The 17,778-nt window shown below is 42.5% G+C and overlaps 1 protein-coding gene across 1 annotated transcript in view; it reads left to right on the top strand.

Annotated features, from left to right (window-relative positions):
• Positions 1–15,415, top strand: part of SLC25A33 (solute carrier family 25 member 33) — a 37,571-nt gene extending 22,156 nt beyond the window's left edge. Inside the window, exons 3-7 of the mRNA XM_081305743.1 lie at positions 8,217–8,294; positions 9,682–9,782; positions 11,333–11,399; positions 13,298–13,578; positions 14,951–15,415. Of these exons, the coding sequence (XP_081161869.1) occupies positions 8,217–8,294; positions 9,682–9,782; positions 11,333–11,399; positions 13,298–13,578; positions 14,951–15,153 (730 nt within the window). The 3' untranslated portion in view covers positions 15,154–15,415. The remainder of the gene's footprint in view (positions 1–8,216; positions 8,295–9,681; positions 9,783–11,332; positions 11,400–13,297; positions 13,579–14,950) is intronic.
• Positions 15,416–17,778: the final 2,363 nt, after the last annotated feature.

The raw sequence follows: 17,778 nt of genomic DNA, 5'->3' as shown, positions 1-17,778 counted from the left end.
AAATTAAAATTAAAATTAGAAGAGAAAGAAGAAGAAAAAAAAAGAAGAAAGAAAAAAAACCAAGATATAAAAATGAAGATGAAAGAAAAACCCAAATCAAAAAAAAAAAAAACTAATAAATGCAGTCTTAGAGTTTGATTAACTTCTCTTCCACTAGGTGGCGCTGTGCCCACCAGGCCAAGTTTCTCCTGTCAGTATGCGGGAACCAATCAGTGTGCAGCAGCTCCTCCCAGACTGGGCGAGTCTCCAATCCTGAGTGCCTAGGGCCTCCTCTTGTGTCTAGTCACTTCCCACTTTTCCTCTAGCCAGGCCCCTCTCATGGGTGCCGCTCACCACAATACTGGCTACAGGCCAGGTCTGCTGCTCCCGGGAGCCCTGTTTTCATGGACGACTGGGCTCACTCCTCCAGATTGCCATTCCCTCAGACCCTAAGTTTGTAGAGCTTGGGGCTGAGAATCCTCAGCGAATTTTACTTGCCCTCCAGTAGCCACTCCCCCGTAGCTGGTGCAAGAGGCCTCAGCAGTCAGCCCTGGCGGGAGCAGCAGTCCCACACCGCTGACTCCCTCGGGCTGGCTGTAGCACTCACGGGAGAGCTGGGAGGGGCCCTTAAGGTTTCCCCGATGCGTGGAGAGGGAAAGCCAGGGGTCCACACACCTGTAGCAGCAGGCTTCAATGAAGTTATCTCCACCGCCGCAGTCCTGCCACGCCAGCCCTCCGCCACAGTGGTGTCCCCCGCAAACAGCGACAGTTCGCCTCCCCCTGCCGGGCGACCAACGCAACGGGCGGGTCCCCACTGTCTCTCCCAAGCCCCGCCTGGACCCTGCGGCCACTACCCACGAAGGCCCGGCAGGCATCCACCTCCGTAGGATGTGAAGGGCTGACCAGCCATCTCAGCTTTTCAGACGCGGGGGCACGGGGTGCGGAGCTCAGAGAGGCTTACTCACTTCCCGCCGCCATCTTCCTCTTCTCGCTATTTCGGGATGATGGCGGGGCGCTAGCTCGCTCTCTCCGGTGTGTCTCAGCCTCGGGCTCCCACGCCTCTCTCCGCGCGGCCTCCACAGCCAGCGCTGCCCTGGTCGCTGTCTCCGCCCCCGGCGTTCCCTGCTTCTAGCCGCACCGCGGCCTAGTCCGTGTCTTTCTGGCTCGCGGCTCCAGCCGGGGCCGGGGAGGCGACAGCCCCTCTCCGGCAAGTACTGCAGTCCCCGGGCCCGAGTCCCGGCGGCCACAAACTGACACTTCTAATAGACCTACCAATTCCCGGCGGGACCCCTCTTCACGGAATTTTGCTAGAAGTTCCTCGGTATGTAGACTGCCGCTGTTCCAAAGGGTCTTTTTGATCCCATTAATGTGGAGACATTAGAATTGCTGCTTCCTCCTCGGCGGCCATGTTCCAACCGGAGAATTGATAACTTTTATTCTTTGAACAGTTACATAAAAGAATAAAAGACAAGGTGTTGGCAAATTCAGGATGCATCTATTAAATTTACCAGAGTAATGTTTATTTCAGGTATCTGTTTTTTAAAAAAAGTCTGGTTTAATTTTTTGTCGACAAGGCTTCTTTTAACTGCTGAGGTGCCTTATATTTGTTTTTCCAAGTATCTTTTTAATCCAAAAAGTAATGTGTACATCAGTGAGCCAGTCTGTATTTTTAAAAAACTGACATGTTTAGATAAGACACTTGTCTTGGATTAGTCAGTGGTAAGCATATTGTGTTCTGAAACTGGCGAAGAGATTGAAATGCTCCAAACAAGACTGTAATTCCTTTTTGCATTTCTTTCCCAAATGAAGGTTGATGTGACTGTGGGAAAATGAGTCTGAATCCTTATAAACCTTCTTTCGAAGCTAAAGTGGACCATTTATAGTAGGAACTTGATTGTTCCAGAAAAGTGTTGTAAACACCCAGATAGTTTAGACTTTTGGATTATATAACAGATTTGACTCTTTGCCACTGTTAATATGAGTAACTATGGAGACCGCTGTCTTCACTTCTTTAAAGGTCTGAGTCACTTGAGGACACGAGCTCCCTGCTGCATTATGGATAAGAGCTCCCAGCTTCCTGGAGCCAGAGATTCCCTTAGTTGTGTTTAGAGCTGCACACTACATTTCTGGGACCACAGACGGAATTTAAGCTTTAAAAGATTGTCAAATATACTTAGCATTGAAAACCTTCATTACATACTATGTCAGGAGGTGTAGGTTACTTCAAGGTGTTAAGGAAAGTTTGTGTTAAAAGAGCTTGTCTTTTTAACAGTCCTGCTTTGAGAAAGTATTTTTTTTTTTTTTTTTTTTTTTTAGAGAGAGAGGGGGGGGAGAGAGAGAATTTTTAATATTTATTTTTCAGTTCTCGGCGGACACAACATCTTTGTTGGTATGTGGTGCTGAGGATCGAACCCGGGCCGCACGCATGCCAGGAGAGCGCGCTACCGCTTGAGCCACATCCCCAGCCCCTTGAGAAAGTATTTTAATTTCAAAATATTAAATTCTCATGCCTCTCTTAAGAGCCAGATGGCTTACTCTTGGCCACTGTGAATATTCATTGAAACCCCATGAATTTCATTTTGAAGTATTGTGTTTATGGAATCCTAAGAGTTGTGTTTACACTGTAATCATGACCTAAGTTGTTTTTATAGCCTGACATATTTTTAGTAGGTTTTTTTGTTTTGTTTTTGTTTTTTGCAGTTCTGTGAATCAAACCCAGGGCCTCACACATGTTAGGCAAATACTCTACCACTGAACTGCACTCCCAGCCTAAATGATTTTATTTTTAAATCATTTCAGACTTACAGAAAGGTTACAGGAATGGTACTGATAACTTTCTTATAACTTTTTATAGATTCACCCTTTTTTTTTTTTTTTTTTTTTTTTTTAGTTGCAGTGGATGTTTTACTTTATTTCTTTATTTATATTTGGTGCTAAGGATCGAAACCAGGACCTCACACATGCCAGGCCAGGCTCTACCACTGAGCCACAACCCAGTCCTTAGATTCACCCAATTTTTAACATTTTGATAATGTTCACACTTTGATTTTGGCTGTACACATTTATTTTCTGTCCATCTCAAAGTGGGTGCCATGTGGCTTGCACCTTTATCCTTAGTCCTCCAGCATTTATTTTCCAAGAGAGAATAGTTGTTTTCAAATTCAAGAAATTTCATATTGATATGCTACTTTTTAATATTCTATAATCCATATTCCAGTTTTAGCATTTAATCTGTTATAAGAACTAAATTTTGCTTTACAACAGCATTTCTCCCCTGCTCTAGATCTTTCTTCAGTGAGTTTTTCCTCCTCTCTCCTTGCCTGGCCTTTATGGGGCGCAGGGGAGGGATTGAGTACTGGGGATTAAACTCAGGGGTATTCTACCACTGAGCCACATCTTCAGCCCTACTTTGTATTTTATCTAGAGATAGGGTCTCACTGAGTTGCTTAGTGCCTCACTTTTGCTGAGGCTGGCTTTGAACTCGTGATCCTCCTGCTTCAGCCTCCTGAGCCACTGGGATTACAGGCGTATACCACCGCACCCAGCTATTTATTGTTTTAAAAAGCTTTATTAAGATGAGAATCGTGGGGCTGGGGATGTGGCTCAAGCGGTATCGCGCTTGCCTGGCATGCTTGTGGCCTGGGTTCGATCCTCAGCTTTAGGCAGCAGCAGAAGACCCATCTGTTCATTTTAAGAAAAAAAAAAAAAAAAAAACAAGATAAAGTTCAGTCTAGCTGTTGTTAGTATGTTCAGTTTTGTACAGCCATGACCATTATTTAATTTTAGAGCTTAAAATAAAATCCTTTACCTGTTTGCAACAGCCCCAGGTAACCAAATGCTAGTCTCTTGCCCCAGCCCCAGGTAACCAAATGCTAGTCTGCTGTCTGTCTATAGATTTGTTTCTCCTGACATTCATATGATGTATGTTGGCTTCGTGGGTCTGGCTTTTTCATCTAGCTGAATGTTTTTTGAGGTTCATCCTTACTGTAGCACATATCAGTATTTCCTTCCTCTCTACTATTGAAGTATTTTCCATTGTTTGGTCAGGTCTTATTTTAAACTCATTGCTTTGACCTTCCTCAGATGCCATGGAGAAAAAAATGAAATGACCGCTGCGCTAGTGTGAGATGTGTTCCCTGGTCTAGATGTAGCAGTGTAGAGCAGAGTTTGCACCAAGGGGTTTAGTCTGGGCCACACTATTGAGTGTCCTGACATCACTGCCTACCAGTAAAGAAAGATTTTATGATTAGAAAATGAGACTGCAGTCTCTCTAATTTTTTTAAGTAATTGGATTACATAAATTGAACTGAGGTCTCTCACTATTTTTTTAAATAATTATTATTTACATACCATGAAATTTGTCCTTTTAAAGTCTGCTGATCAGTAAGATTTAGTATATTGAGTTAGGTGACCACCACCAGTATGTAATTCCAGAATATTTTAAAAAGAAATATGTATCCATTAGCAGTATCCTCCCACTCCTACCCCCCAATTTCCTGGCAACTACTAATTTAGTTCATGTCTCTAGGGATAAATATTTTATTCCTTTCTTTTTTTTTTTTTTTAAGAGTGAGAGAGAGGGGCTGGGGATGTGGCTCAAGCGGTAGCGCGCTCGCCTGGCATGCGTGCGGCCCGGGTTCGATCCTCAGCACCACATACCAACAAAGATGTTGTGTCCACCGAGAACTGAAAAATAAATATTAAAAATTCTCTCTCTCTCTCTCTCTCTCTCTCTCTCTCTCTCTCTCTCCTCTCTCACTCTCTCTTTAAAAAAAGAGTGAGAGAGGAAGAGAGAGAGAATTTTAATATTTATTTTTTAGTATTTGGTGGACACAACATCTTTGTTTGTATGTGGTGCTGAGGATCCAACCCGGGCTACATGCATGCCAGGCGAGCACGCTACCACTTGAGCCACATCCCCAGCCCCATATTTTATTCCTTTCGATGCTACTGTAAATGGAACTGGGATTTTTTGTTTGTTTGGTTGTTGTTTTAGGACAGATCCCACTGTGTTACCCAGTTGGCCTCAAACTCCTGGGCTCAAATGATCCTTCTGCCTTAGCCTCCAAACTAGCCAGTGCTACAGGCAGGTACCACTGTACCCAGCATCGAATTGTTTTTTTAATTTTGTTTCAGAGTGCTCCTGTGTAGAAAAACAGCTGATTTTTCTCATACAGATCTCGTACCCTGTAATCTTGCAGCACTTATTTATTAGCTATATTACTTTTTTTAGTGGATTCCCTAGTATTTTTAAAATATGTTTTATAACTTTATTTTATTTACTTATTTTTTTGTTTAGTGCTAAGGATCAAACCCAGGGCCTTACCCATGCTAGGCAAGTGCTCTACCACCAAGCTACAGCCCCAGCCAGCCCCTCCCCCCCCCGTATTTTTTTTTAATATTTTTAGTTATAGCTGGACAGAATGCATATATTTTATTTATTTATTTTAAAGAGAGAATTTTTTTTAATATTAATTTTTCAGTTTTTGGTGGATACAACATCTTTATTTTATTTTATGTGGTGCTGAGGATCGAACCCAGCGCCCCGCTCATGCCAGGCGAGCGCGTTACCACTTGAGCCACATCCCCAGCCCCAACATATATTTTATTTATAAGATTCTTCTGTCCATAAATAGAGTTTTACTTTTTTCTTTTTAATCCAAATAACCTTTTTCTTATTTAATTGCTAGCTTCCTATTTTTAGGAAAGATCTTAAGGTATAAATATTTAGTTTAAGCAGTTTAAATATTTTGTGAACATCTAAAACTTAGGAGAGAAACCAAGGTTCACAATTTGGTTGATTGGTTCATCGAGGGGATCTAGAGCATGAAAAGTGACCTAAGGAAGGAGAAAAGCTGCTGGTGAACAGGACTTGAACACAGTTCATGTGCCATGAGCAGACATCAGCCTAACCACTCTCGCACCAAAAATTTCTGCTTGGGTTTTTTTTTTTTTCTTTTTTTTTTTTTTATTGGTTGTTCACAATATTACAAAGCTCTTGACATATCATATTTCATACATTAGATTGAAGTGGGTTATGAACTCCCAATTTTACCCCTCTGCTTGGTTTTGAGGAAATGGAAATATGGAAGTGGTAAAGATAGAGTTAACACTTCACTGTTGGCATAGAAGTAAAAATATCTTTTTATCATACCTTCAGCGTGTCATAATGAAGGTAAAACATTGCATGTAACCCTTTGACTAGGATATGATTATTTGTGAACTGGTTCAACATAGAATACTGTCGAATTGAAGGTACTAGAAGAAAAGATTAATGGGGCATAGTGCTGTACACCTGTAAACCCAGCTGTTCGGGAGACTTAGACAGGAGGATTTCAAGTTTGAGGCCAGCCTGGGAAACTTAAGGAGACTGTGTCTCAAAATAAGAAATTAATAGGGCTGGAAATATAGCTCAGTGGTAGATTATCCCCAGATTCAGTCCTGTGTGTGTGTGTGTGTGTGTGTGTGTGTGTGTGTGTACTCAGAAAGGAGAATAAATTAGAGAAGACCATTAATAAAAATAAAGTAAATTCTATTGGATTGAGCCATTGAAATGAGTAAATTTAACCAACTTGAATTACTGTATTGGAGTAGGAAAATGTCTAAGAATGTTCTATACCATTTTAGGGTTTTCTGTGTTTATTTTAATCAGAAATCGAATTAACTTTTTTTAAACATATTGGCAAGGTTGTGGAGAAATTAGAAGCCTTAGGCATTGCTCTTAGGCATGTGTGATAGCACAGACCCTGTGGAAAACAGCATGGTAGCTCCTCAAAACCTAGAGTGACCCTGTGACCCAGCAATTCTGTTAGTATAAATCCAAAAGTATTAAAAACAGGATTTTGAACAGATACCGTATTTGTACACCTGTCTTCATAGCAGCATTACTCACAATAGCCAGAAAGTAGAAGGCGCTCTGGTGTATACTGATGAATGAATGGATGAGTAAAATGTGGTGTATATAACAATAGAAGGTCATCACACCTCTAAGGAGAAGGAAATTCTGATGCTAGGGCATAGATGACCCTCAAAACATGCCAGGTAAAATAAGCCAGTCACAAAAAGGAGACACACGTTATATAATTGCACTGGTGGGAGTGTCTGGAATGGTCAGATGCAGAGTCAAAGTGGAATGGCAAGTCAGAGAGGAGTGGGGGCAGGACTGTTTGGTAGGAAGTGTCAGCTGGAGATGTACTGGAGGTAGACAGGAGAGTTGCTTCCACAGCATTGTGCATGTCCTCAGTGCCACTGACCTGTCCACTTAAAAATGACCAAGATGGTAAATTTTGTTTTATATATTTGTACAATTTTGAAAAGAATGGTGGTGTATGCCTGTAATGCCAGCAGCTCAGGAGGCTGAGGCAGGAGGATCACAAATTCAAAGCCAGCATTAGCAACTTATCGAGGCCCTAAGCAACTCAGCCAGACCCTGTCTCTAAATAAAAATATAAAAGGTGGCTCAGAGATTAAGCACCCCTGGGTTCAATCCCCAATACCCCAAAATAATAAATAAGATTTATCACAGTATCATTTTGGGGACTCAAGAGGTTAGACTTTGGCTTTAAATAACCTTCACATATACCATGAAACTTGGTAGGCTTTTCTGTTCCTTCTGTCCTGTTTAGGGCTCTGCTACAATAGGCAAAGATCTATAAGATAATGATGCTATAAATAAAGAGGTATTTCCAAAAGAAATACCACCCAGAGAAATCTCTGAGCTGTTGTTATGATTGAGGACACTTCCCTTTACCGGAGCATTTCAGTATGTAGCACAAACCCTCGATATCTTGCTCCTGTGGAGCAGGGAAAAGGCTTGTTGAAAATATGTCCAGTGATTGCTTTTGCAGCAGGCTGTGTCAATGTGTTAGTGGAAATGGGACTCAGGGCCTACTCCTGCAGGTGTAGTAGAGTTGGGTAAGGGTTCCTTAACATATTATCTGAAGGAATGATGTGAAAGTTGACTTTTCGCCATTTGGCACAGTCCTCCCATAAGGGGTATTAAAGGTATGTCCTTTTGGGGCTGGGGATGTGGCTCAAGCGGTAGCGCGCTCGCCTGGCATGCGTGCGGCCCGGGTTCGATCCTCAGCACCACATACCAACAAAGATGTTGTGTCTGCCGAGAACTAAAAAATAAATATTAAAAATTCTCTCTCTCTCTCTCTCTCTCTCTCTCTCTCCTCTCTCACTCTCTCTTTAAAAAAAAAAAAAAAAAAAAAGTATGTCTTTTTATTATTCAGGTCGATCTTGGAGAAGGAAGGACCAAAGTCACTCTTCAGAGGCTTGGGTCCAAATTTGGTTGGAGTGGCACCATCAAGGTAAGCATTGAATTGTGCGCTTGCTCCTAAGAGTAGTGTCCATGTTGGGCCTTTTTTGCCAGAGGGCCACACTGCTAACTGGCCAGTTTCGTTTTCTGTGTTGGATTCACCTAAATATATCTGACCTTCAGAGATGGTAATAGCTGTGATTGTGTTCTTTTGGGTGAGAAAGAAATTCTGGTTATTTTATTAAATAGAAAAACTAATTTGCTATCATCACCTATAATCTCCCTTAAGCTTTTGCTGTCCTAAGTGTGGTATGTGGTCACCATGTGGTGTTATCTAGGAGCTTGTGAGAAACCACACAGTCATGTCATCTCAGGGCACACCCAGGCCTACAGCCTAGCAAGATCCCCAGATGATTCATGTGCACTTGGAAACATTGATCTGAAGGAACTGGAAAGGCACCCAGGCTTTACTTTTTAGGCAACATTTTATTCCATATAATTTAGAATAAGTGTTCCAGTGGGCCAAGGAGGGTAAAAACAGGGAACAATAGAAAAATAACTGGTTAACATCAGTTCTTTTTCATAAGAATTAAAGCAGAGGAAAGTTGACGATCACACCAGTTGAAACTGTCCCTTTTGGGAACGTTAACAGTTACCTAATCCTGATTTCTTGGAGGGGCAGATAGTTTGGTGACAAGCAACTTCAACACAGGGACTCCACTGCTTTTGTCTGATCTCTTGGGGCCAGGAAGGAATTTAGTCCAAAATAGTGGCCTTCTGCAATTTTTATTTTAACAGTAGTCTGGGTCCTAAGATGAGTGGCTAGGGTTGTGGTCAGTGGTAGAGCGAGTACTCGCCTAGCATGCACGAGGCACTGGGTTTGATCCTCAGCACCACATAAATGTAAAACAAAGGTATTGTGTCCACCTAAAAAAGAAGATCCTAAGATGAAACTTAAATCCTATGATTGGGTTATTAGCCAACAAGAAAAAGAAGCATTTTGCCTGCATTACGGGGAAACTTCCAAGCAGCCTGTACTCCTGAGCCCCAGCAGCAAGGAGGACAGAGGAGAAGGACCGAGAAGACTGGAGCAAGGGACAGAAACACTGCGCTGGCCTTAGTATATTTTAGAAATGTTACAAGCTTTTAAAGTTAAAGTCTATATTGCTGCTGTTAGCATTCATCCAGAATGAAGAACATAAAAGAACTTGGTACACATATCACCAGATATCACTTTCCTCAATTATTTTGGATACTCTGTCATCATTAAATAATTCTGGCAGGGCAAGCAAGAACTTTCTGAGCAGGTTTTGGTTTTAGCACAGGTGAGGTCATGGTTTTGGTTGTATATTTTCTCCCATATTATTTATTATGCCTCACATATATATTTTATAGTGCCATAATGATTTCTTTATAGCATTCTCTCTTTGTTCTAACAGGGCTGTGTACTTTGCATGTTACTCCAAAGCCAAAGAGCAATTTAATGGCATTTTCGTGCCTAATAGCAATATTGTGCATATTTTCTCAGCTGGCTCTGCAGGTATGTTACCTAGTGAGTGAAATAAAAGCCTCTTGCTTCCTAAAGCATGTGTCCCCCCTAACCCCCCAGAAATTCACTTCCTATTCTTTTTGACCCAAAATCATTTTCAAAAGCTTTATGTTAGAACTGATGGAATGATGTTTGAGAGTAGTTTGTAACTTGATTTCCTTTTCTTTGACTGCTCAAGCTTTTTATTCTCCCTCAAAATTCACATGTTCTCCCGCATGCTGCCAGTCAGTGCTATTTTTTTTTTAATGTTATTAGTGTGTTTTTCATGTCTTTCTGCTTTTCCCATTAAGTTGTTTCCAGAAATCAGAGCTGCTTTCTTTGTGACTCCCCAGGATCTGGCAGGCCCATCTGCCCTTAATACCTGGGTACACAGCGAGGGTTCAGGGCTATGGGGCAGTGTTTTCAGGACAGGTGACAGGTCAGAGAGCTTTTGTTCTCTTTTGAGCAAGTCATTCCACTCATTGTAGAACTTGGGGCAGGACTGTTCCTCAGGAAGTCCTATGCAGGAAGCATGGACTTGCAGATTGCCAAGAGAAAGTCTGTCTTTTTATACAGAGGCTTATGTCCACTTAAATTGAAACATATTTTAGAGAATTTAAATTGACATTTTATAAAAATTTCCACCTTGTGCCAGTCTGTGGGTATAAACACCAGTTTCATTTGCCTCTGTTACCCCAGTAAGTGTACTAGCAACCCATTTGAATATTTAGAGCTTATGATTTTTAGACCCTGAATAGAAAACATTAAGCAGAGCTGCTTCACACAAGAGAAGCATTTCCACTTCGTGTGGAGCTCTGAGGAGGACATAGCATTCCAAATTAGGTCTATCTTCACTTAATGGGCCAGTAGTGAGTTAACCATAAGCCAGAAGCTACTGGTTAGTTTTGTGACTTGCAAAAATAACCCAGAACAGGTAAATAAAGCAGACCTTCAGGGAACTTTATAACCAAGTGTCTTCCTAATAATTAATCTACTTAGGACTATGGATGGCATGAGGTGTCAGAGGAGTTGGAACTAATACCACAGCATGGCCTTTTTTTTGACTGATTTGAAAGATGAGCAAAATTAAGATGAGTCCTCTAAGCAGATCAGTCTCAATAGTTCATTTCCTGAAATGATTCATCTGGCTTAAAATTTCTAAGTTTGAATTCAGGTGAAAAGAGATTGAATTCCTTTTTTCCAAATTAGATATAAGGTAACATTTGGATTACATTAGCAACTTCTTAAAAAAATTCCTTGAGGATCTGAACCTTCTAAGTTGTGGGAATCACATTAGGAGAAAGGCCAGCAGCACCACCTAGGGGTGAGAGAGACCCAGCAGGCTCTAGGAAGCTGAACGCTTTCTTAGGGTCCAGGAGTAGACACGGTACAGTTTAGAGACTGCGGCTTCCATCTGCAGTACAGAGAGGTACCTGCCTCCGCCACCCAGTTCTGTTAAGCCACAGGATTCCTGGTTTCTCAAGCTGTGTATGGCATGGGCAGCTTTGATAAGCACTGGCTCTGCCCAGTAATGACTTTATTTTGCTGTTCTTTTCTTCCAGCTTTTGTCACAAATTCCTTAATGAATCCTATATGGATGGTTAAAACTCGGATGCAGCTAGAGCGAAAGTAAGTTTTTGATTGTCCCTTCCTTAATGTAAGAATTTGGTGGGATTTTTCCTTCCCCAGTTCTAGCTATGGTGTTAGATGTAGGACTCTTCAGTCATCCCCCTTTTTTCCCCTCTCAATCTAAGCATATGTAGAAATACTTTTTATTTTGAGATTTGTGCTTGTAAGCATTGTGGGGAGAGGAGGGCCACAGAGATGGCAGAAGAAGATGGGAAGTGCTCTCAGGGCTGTGTGCAGGCCCCACCAGGTTACATGCTGAGGGTCCTCTGGAGGCCTCACCTTCCAGGGGAGGAAGTTGAAAGAGCAGAACAGCACAAGCCTTCAGGCCCCAGAGGAGAAGTTGAATAAGGCCCTCAGATACACTCAGTTTTGGCCCTGAAATTCTAGCCAGGCATTGTTGTTGGCTTTGTTTTTGTTTGTTTGTTTTTGGTGCTGTGGATTCCTTTGGCATTCTGGGGAAACCTGTAGGCTCTTTTTAGAATAAAGTATTTTTAACGAAATCATAAATAGTTACTAAAATACAATTAGCTGGGTACAGTGGCCTAAGACTGATCCCAGCAACCCAGGAGGCACATAACAAGGTGAGGAGGTCCGTCTCCTGAGGCAGCAAGGCCACCCACCATCCTGAGAGCAGCCAGGTTACAGAAAAGGCTTGAGACAAGAAAGCACCTTGGGGGCTGGGGATGTGGCTCAAGTGGTAGCGCGCTCGCCTGGCATGCGTGCGGCCCGGGTTCGATCTTCAGCACCACATACCAACAAAGATGTTGTGTATGGCGAGAACTGAAAATAAATATTAAAAAATTCTCTCTCTCTCTCTCTCTCTCTCTCTCTCTCTCTCTCCCCCCCCCCTTTAAAAAAAATGTAAAAAAAAAAAAAAAAAGAAAGCACCTTGGTCAGAGGATGAAATCTCAGCAATTTAGCTTAAAGCTCCTAATCAGGTCCATTTTATGATTCTAAAATTTATATCACTTTATTCCATAACACAGAATAACTGTTCCAGTGAATCAAGCAGAGGAGGGCTGTCTATATAAGGCAATTCTAGTAACTCAGGAGGCTGAGGCAAAAGGATCACAAGTTCAAAGCCAGCCTCTGCCAATTGGGGAGGCCCTGAGCAACTTTGTGAGACCCTGGCTCAAAAAGGGCTAGGGATGTGGCTCAGTGGTTAAGCGCCCTTGGATTCAATCCCCAGCACACAAAAGGGGGGGGGGCATAATAAAAAGAAGTTTGGCCAGAATTACTTTTCCTTGTAACATAGCAATTAAGAGACTGAACAATTAAAAACAACTGGTCAACATCAGTTCACTCTAAGTTACCTTTTTTGTAAAATGATTAAGACAGGGAACCAAGTTTAGAAATAATAGAATAAAAATATACCATTCATGCATGAGGCCCTGGGTTCAGTCCTCAGTGCGTGTACAAAATACTCTGGAGCCTGGGGAACCTTTGTATTTACCAGCCTGTCAGAATTTTGGTGAATTTTTCTTCCTTTCACACATTTCATGTGTGAATTTTGTCCTGCTTTCCACTTAAGCACCTTCCTGTGTCTTACTGCACCTTGACTTTGAATCTGGTACTTGCCATCCCATTCTTAAATTTTTGGATTGTTTTGACTGTATTGCAGTTGTGATTCCCCTGGGACGAGCATTATCCTCCATGAGCTCTTTATAGAATTAGGTCAGAGGCTGTGAACATGATTCTCCGGCCCTTGATATAGACCGACCACTCTGTGGGCCAGTCAGGTGCCCCAGTGTGTTGAGCTGGCCTCACAGGGGGCCAAGGGTCAGCCGGCCACAGGACAGATTTCTCTCTTGTGCATTTTCTCTGTACATTTGGCGATCACCTTTGTGACCTGGTGCAGCGATCTCTCAAGTCACCTGTCATTGGTTCTCCCCATGCAGAATAAGGGGCTCCAAGCAGATGAACACACTCCAGTGCGCTCGATACGTTTACCAGACAGAGGGCATCCGTGGCTTCTATAGAGGATTAACTGCCTCATATGCTGGAATCTCAGAAACTATCATCTGTTTTGCTATTTATGAAAGTTTAAAGAAGTATCTGAAAGAAGGTCCATTAGCCTCTTCCACAAGTGGAACTGAGAAAAATTCCACAAGTTTTTTTGGACTCATGGCAGCTGCTGCTCTTTCTAAGGGATGTGCCTCCTGCATTGCTTATCCACACGGTATGTTTTGCCTTTTACTTCCAGAGCAGTCAAGCAGTTGACAGGTTTGTCACTTGTCACTGTATCAGGACCTCCATAGCACAAACTGAAGTGCACATACAGGTTGAGTGTCCTTTGTCTGAAATGCTTATGATTAGAAGTGTTTCAGATTTGGGGATTTTCAGGTTTTGTAATGTGTGTGTAGGCTTTACCAGTTAAGCGTGCCTAATCTGGCCCACATGATGCACCAGAAGTTTCAGGCAGATTATTGGGTTAGGGGTGCTCACCCTATACCTGCAGGTAAGGTGGGTGAGCACAAGTGGCCTTAGCTACTTTGGCAGAGATCAGGTCAGTTGTGGGAACTGCTTCATTCAGCTTCAGCTGATTGGGGCCAGAATTTGCTATGCAGAAATGCAGGCCCTGTGTTGATGAACTTCTGTTTTCACAGAAACTCAAAAATATGAGTCTTACTTAAAATTCCTTGATTGAAAAAATTACGTGGGAGCCAAACTTAAAAATCACTCAGCTTCAGTTTGAGTGGAGTGATGAGTAAGGCTGCTTTGGGTAAGTTTAATTTTTAGCAATTTTGTTTGTCTTGGTGCTGGAGATGAAGGGCCTCATGAATGCTAAGTATGTGCTTTGCCTTTGAGCACTGCCCTCAGCTAATTTTATTTTTTAAAGAATTATAGAATTACTGTCCCACTGACATACTTTTTAAAAAAAGACCTTGGACAGTAGCAGATACCTCTGTAATCCCAGCTACTCCTTCAGCTAAGGCAGGAGGATCACAAGTTTGAGCTGAGCCTGGGCAACTTGACAAGACCCTGTCTCAAATTTTTAAAAAGGCTGGAATGTGGCTTAGTGGTAGACCATTTGCTTGAGGCCCTGGGTTCCATCCCCAGTACCACAAAAACAAAACAAGCCCAACCACACTTAGTTTATCGTGCTGTGAGATACAGGCTGTTTCCCAAGCCTGCTGTACTGTCAGCACATGGTATCAAGTATTGGTGGCAGGTATCACGTTCCACCCTGTGCTGGGACACTACCAGGCGACCCAAAGGGATGATAGAGTAGAGGTCATCCAGGGTCTGAGTTCTGCACAACAGGTAGGAGTGACTAGTGTCCAGCTGTGGGTGCCTGGGGAGGAGGCCAAACCAGCAAAGTCTTGAAGAAGGAGGGAACGGCTTTTCAGCTGGACAGAGTGGAAAGGATTTGAGGAGGAGAAAGTTATGAAGGGGAGTAGGAGATGCGCTAAAAGGAATTTACCCTTTTTTTATCTAAGCTTGTGACTGTCCTGTCCAAATAGAACCAGGATGGCAGATAGACATAGCTGAACCTTGACTTCTCTCCCTGTTTCATTTGTAGCCTAAAGCAGGTGTTTGTCTCTCTGCAGAGGTCATTAGAACTCGCCTCCGGGAGGAGGGCACCAAGTACAAGTCCTTCATCCAGACAGCGCGCCTGGTGTTCCGGGAGGAAGGCTACCTCGCCTTCTACAGAGGACTCTCAGCCCAGCTCATCAGGCAGATCCCAAACACTGCCATCGTGTTGTCCACCTATGAGTTAATTGTGTACCTGCTGGAGGACCGTGTGCAGTAGCAGGCCACACACTGTGCTCTAGGAGAATAAAACTGAGAAATTAGAGATTTTTTTCCATTGATGTTTAGAGTGTCTGAGACTGAAACAGGAAAGGCCATAGAGCATCTGGCTCCTGTCACCTGATGGACATTTCCTTTTGGATACATGCTTTCTGGAAGGTTTAAATTCATTAACGTTAATAGTTAATTATAACTTTTTTTTTTTTAACTTAAGAGGATTCAGGATTAAGGCAACTAAATTAAATCATGCTATTTAATTTAAGTGTGCATTTGGTTTGTGTCCTCTTTTATGCTCTCCTACTTTGAACTGTAGGAACACGGAGGCTGAAGCACAACTTATAAACATTTTTCCAAAGGAACCCTCATCTACCCCATTTGGACCAGAGGCAGGAATTTTAAAGGACTGTTCCCTACTCGTGGATGGTCCTCCAGAAGTGAACCCTCAGAAGACAGGCTCACTCCAGCCTGGCTGTGAATGTTGAGTGGGGGGGGCAGCGGCCGTTCCTCTGCAGTCTCTGACTCTGTTCTTGGGTCTCTGCTGTTGGAGAGATGGAACCCCACACAGGAGTGATTGCCCACCCCTGGGGAGGTCACTCATACTGACAGGAGGTGCTGGTGTTGTATAAATACCTCTGATCAAAGCCTAAAAACAAATTACCAGAATTTTACTCCTAGCTTTTAAAGGAAACAATAAAGGAGCACGATGATTATAACAAGACAAAAGGCAGGTTAAAATCAGTAGTCTTCCAGTAGCTCTTTCACTGGAATTGGTATATGAAGTTTATTTTGCAATCTGAATGTTTCAAAAGAGATTTGATCCTAATACCTGATACATTGTATTTCAGATTCAATTGCAGATACTTTGGTAAGGATGAGGGGAGGATGTTTTCAAGTAGAATTTAAATCAAGTTTGATCTTTATAGTCATAGAGAAGTCAGTTGGTATTCTTGAGCTCACTAATATAATCTGCTTCAACTACTACCTAAAAGAGAAACTGTAGCCAGTCTTCATTGCTTCTAAAGTGCATGATGGGAAACATTTAATTATTTATTTAAATTAGGTATATATGATGGCAGAATGCATTTTGATTCATTGTACACGGTTGCAGCACAACTTTTCATTTCTCTGGTTGTACAATGGGAAATTGATTTCTAATCTAGAAGCTCCTTGTAGTGTTTGATAGTGGCATTTACCACCACCTCATTTTTTAAAGATTTTTATTTTTATGTGGTGCTAAGGATCAAACCCTCACATGTGCTAAGTAAGCGCTGTTCCACTGAGCTACAGCCCCAGCCGCATCATTTTTATACTCAGTAAAACCAGAATTCTTTCTAAAAATGAGATTGCTTAACTTTTCACTTATACATTCTTGAATATTTTGATGTTGAGCCAGTATAATTTAATTTTCTGTCTCTCCTTCACCGGGCCATCAAAGTGAAAGAAAATTGAGCACTCAAAGTGGGAGAGATGCTGGTTTCATGGGGAATACCACTGCTGGGGCTGAGCGGGGAAACCCCATGATTTATTCCTCTCTGCTCACAAGCTCAGTCATTGGGATTTCATTATTTTTAAATAATCATATGTACATATACACATACATATTTGTGACTTTAAAAACCCTCATTGCATGCCTAGTATATGCCATGAACTATGCAAGGTATTAGGTATTTTCTCATTTAAATTCATCCTGGTGACCTTGTGAGGCAGGTGGTACCATCCACACAAGAAGTGAGTGGGATTATGTCAAGTGACTTGCAAGTGGTAAGTGGTAAACTGACCCACAGTAGCCCACTGTCCTACTTGTTGAATAAATTTAAAAAGAGGTCTAAAGGGCCTTGGAGCCTGTGGAATGTTCTGACTCCAAAGTCTGTGTTAGGTAATGCCTGAGATAAAAAGAGAAAAGTTCTACTTTGGCTCAGTTATAGAGATTCCAGTCCATGGTTGATTGGCTGATAGCTTTGGGGCCTGCAGGGAGGCAGCATGTCATGGCAGGAGCACCGTGGCAGAGCAACACTCACCTTGTGGCCCAGAAGCAAAAAGAGGAATAGACAGGGATTTCACAGTCAAGGGCATGCTTCCAGTGAACTGAGTCACCACCACCTTCCAATAACAAAGAAGGCTGGAGACAAAGACTTAATAAAAGGTGAGGGTGTCATTCTAGGTCCAACCAAAGACAGGAATGTTCTGACTCCAAAGGCAGGGTCTGACAAACCATTCAGAAAGCTGCATTCATAGGCAGCGCTGCTGACCAAGGTGTGCTTAAACTAATGAGCGAGGGATGTGACAGCTGGATGTCATACATTGTTCTCACATAGTGCACTCATTCCTTTTGGATACAAGTGCACACTTATGGGAAAGGTGATGATTAGACTCAGGCCCACACATTGAAGGTATGCTGCACATCATAAGATATTTGTGTGCTCATGGCTGGGAAAAAGCTGCAAGCCAAGACAGTGCGGAGCAAGGGCTTTGTTCAAACACCCTTATCTAGGAGAGGAGGTCTAGTCCAGGTCCAAGCACCCCCTAGGCTTCACCTTGCTTCCTTTCACTCACCCGGGTTCCTCCTTCCTGCCCAGTGAAAGCACCGAATGGAGAGTGGGCAGCTTCCCTGGCAACAGAAAACAAA

This window comes from Spermophilus citellus, assembly GCF_964194105.1.
Source record: "Spermophilus citellus genome assembly, chromosome: 9".
In the NCBI taxonomy this organism is placed as follows: Eukaryota; Metazoa; Chordata; class Mammalia; order Rodentia; family Sciuridae; genus Spermophilus; species Spermophilus citellus.
This window is presented reverse-complemented; position numbering and strand designations above follow the sequence as displayed.